This window comes from Palaemon carinicauda, chromosome 1 (assembly GCF_036898095.1).
Source record: "Palaemon carinicauda isolate YSFRI2023 chromosome 1, ASM3689809v2, whole genome shotgun sequence".
NCBI classification, from domain to species: domain Eukaryota; kingdom Metazoa; phylum Arthropoda; class Malacostraca; order Decapoda; family Palaemonidae; genus Palaemon; species Palaemon carinicauda.
Genome location: NC_090725.1, coordinates 75,771,597 through 75,772,769, shown reverse-complemented (window position 1 = coordinate 75,772,769; position 1,173 = coordinate 75,771,597). Strand labels below are relative to the sequence as shown.

General features: G+C 39.4%; 1 protein-coding gene across 1 annotated transcript in view; it reads left to right on the top strand.

Annotated features, from left to right (window-relative positions):
* The window catches only part of LOC137646978 (uncharacterized), a 21,800-nt gene that overhangs the window by 14,588 nt on the left and 6,039 nt on the right, over nucleotides 1-1,173 (top strand). Inside the window, exon 3 of the mRNA XM_068380094.1 lies at nucleotides 3-145. Within this exon, the coding sequence (XP_068236195.1) occupies nucleotides 3-145 (143 nt within the window). The remainder of the gene's footprint in view (nucleotides 1-2; nucleotides 146-1,173) is intronic.

Here is a 1,173-nt window from a genome sequence, read left to right as displayed (position 1 = left end):
AGCACCCCCCTGCATCTACTGCAACACCTACACCAGCGCGGTACCATATCGCTTTATCAAAACCCACCTACGGATTGTGCAAGGTTGCCGAGGCTCTTAATGAGCCTCCTGCACAAGGAACGTACAAGAAGAATGTAGCACAAAAGTATCATGTTTAACTGGCCAATTTGCACTTCGCAAAAGGGCGGCATGAGACTGCTGGAGACGCTAGGGACTTGAAGATAGACCACCCTTTCTGGGGTGAATTTGAAGCAAGGTGTGTTAAATAATCCTTTCTGGGTGAATTTGAAGCTAGGTGTGTTAAATAATCCTTTCTGTGGTGAATTTGAAGCAAGGTGTGTTAAATAATCCTTTCTGGGGTGAATTTGAAGCAAGGTGTGTTAAATAATCCTTTCTGGGGTGAATTTGAAGCTAGGTGTGTTAAATAATCCTTTCTGTGGTGAATTTGAAGCAAGGTGTGTTAAATAATCCTTTCTGGGGTGAATTTGAAGCAAGGTGTGTTAAATAATCCTTTCTGGGGTGAATTTGAAGCAAGGTGTGTTAAATAATCCTTTCTGAGGTGAATTTGAAGCAAGGTGTGTTAAATAATCCTTTCTGGGGTGAATTTGAAGCAAGGTGTGTTAAATAATCCTTTCTGGGGTGAATTTGAAGCAAGGTGTGTTAAATAATCCTTTCTGTGGTGAATTTGAAGCAAGGTGTGTTAAATAATCCTTTCTGGGGTGAATTTGAAGCAAGGTGTGTTAAATAATCCTTTCTGGGGTGAATTTGAAGCAAGGTGTGTTAAATAATCCTTTCTGTGGTGAATTTGAAGCAAGGTGTGTTAAATAATCCTTTCTGAGGTGAATTTGAAGCAAGATGCGTTAAATAATCCTTTCTGTGGTGAATTTGAAGCAAGTGTTAAATAATCCTTTCTGGGGTGAATTTGAAGCAAGGTGTGTTAAATAATCCTTTCTGGGTGAATTTGAAGCAAGGTGTGTTAAATAATCCTTTCTGGGGTGAATTTGAAGCAAGGTGTGTTAAATAATCCTTTCTGGGGTGAATTTGAAGCAAGGTGTGTTAAATAATCCTTTCTGGGGTGAATTTGAAGCAAGGTGTGTTAAATAATCCTTTCTGGGGTGAATTTGAAGCAAGGTGTGTTAAATAATCCTTTCTGGGGTGAATTTGAAGCAAGGT